Source organism: Eimeria mitis, genomic scaffold (genome assembly GCF_000499745.2).
Source record: "Eimeria mitis Houghton genomic scaffold, Emh_scaff8466, whole genome shotgun sequence".
Taxonomy (NCBI): Eukaryota; Apicomplexa; class Conoidasida; order Eucoccidiorida; family Eimeriidae; genus Eimeria; species Eimeria mitis.
The window spans coordinates 818-1,393 of NW_013576231.1; the positions used below are offsets into that span (position 1 = coordinate 818).

Sequence of the window (576 nt, forward strand, 5' to 3'; positions counted from 1 at the left end):
AGCAGCAGCAGCCGCAGCAGCAGCAGCAGCAGCGGAGGAGGTTGTGTATGGCCCTTTGACGAAGGAGGAGGCCGAACGTGCTGAGCGTAGCGGTGACAAAGGAGGCAAGGGGGAGGCTGCAGAGGTTGCAGGGAAGGCGAAGGCAGCAGGCCCGCCTCCTGCACGGCCGCCGCCCAAGGCTGCTGCAGCAGAACCCTCGAAAGCCGCTCCGCCGCCACCACCAAAGGGAGCAACAGCAACGCCTGCAGACGCAGGAGCAGCACCAGCAGCAGCAGCAGCAGCGGAGGAGGTTGTGTATGGCCCTTTGACGAAGGAGGAGGCCGAACGCGCTGAGCGCGAAGGTGACAAAGGAGGCAAGGGGGAGGCTGCAGAGGTTGCAGGGAAGGCGAAGGCAGCAGGCCCGCCTCCTGCACGGCCGCCGCCCAAGGCTGCTGCAGCAGAACCCTCGAAAGCCGCTCCGCCCCCAGCACCAAAGGCAGCAACAGCAACGCCTGCAGACGCAGGACCAGCAGCAGCAGCAGTGGGCGAGGAGGTTGTGTATGGCCCTTTGACGAAGGAGGAGGCCGAACGTGCTGA

The 576-nt window shown here is 66.0% G+C and overlaps 1 protein-coding gene across 1 annotated transcript in view; it reads left to right on the plus strand.

Moving 5' to 3' along the window:
* The window catches only part of EMH_0095090 (uncharacterized protein), a gene marked incomplete at both ends in the record, with an annotated part of 1,219 nt that overhangs the window by 183 nt on the left and 460 nt on the right, over nt 1–576 (plus strand). The window contains one exon of the mRNA XM_013502190.1: nt 65–535. Coding sequence (XP_013357644.1) covers nt 65–535 — 471 coding nt within the window. The remainder of the gene's footprint in view (nt 1–64; nt 536–576) is intronic.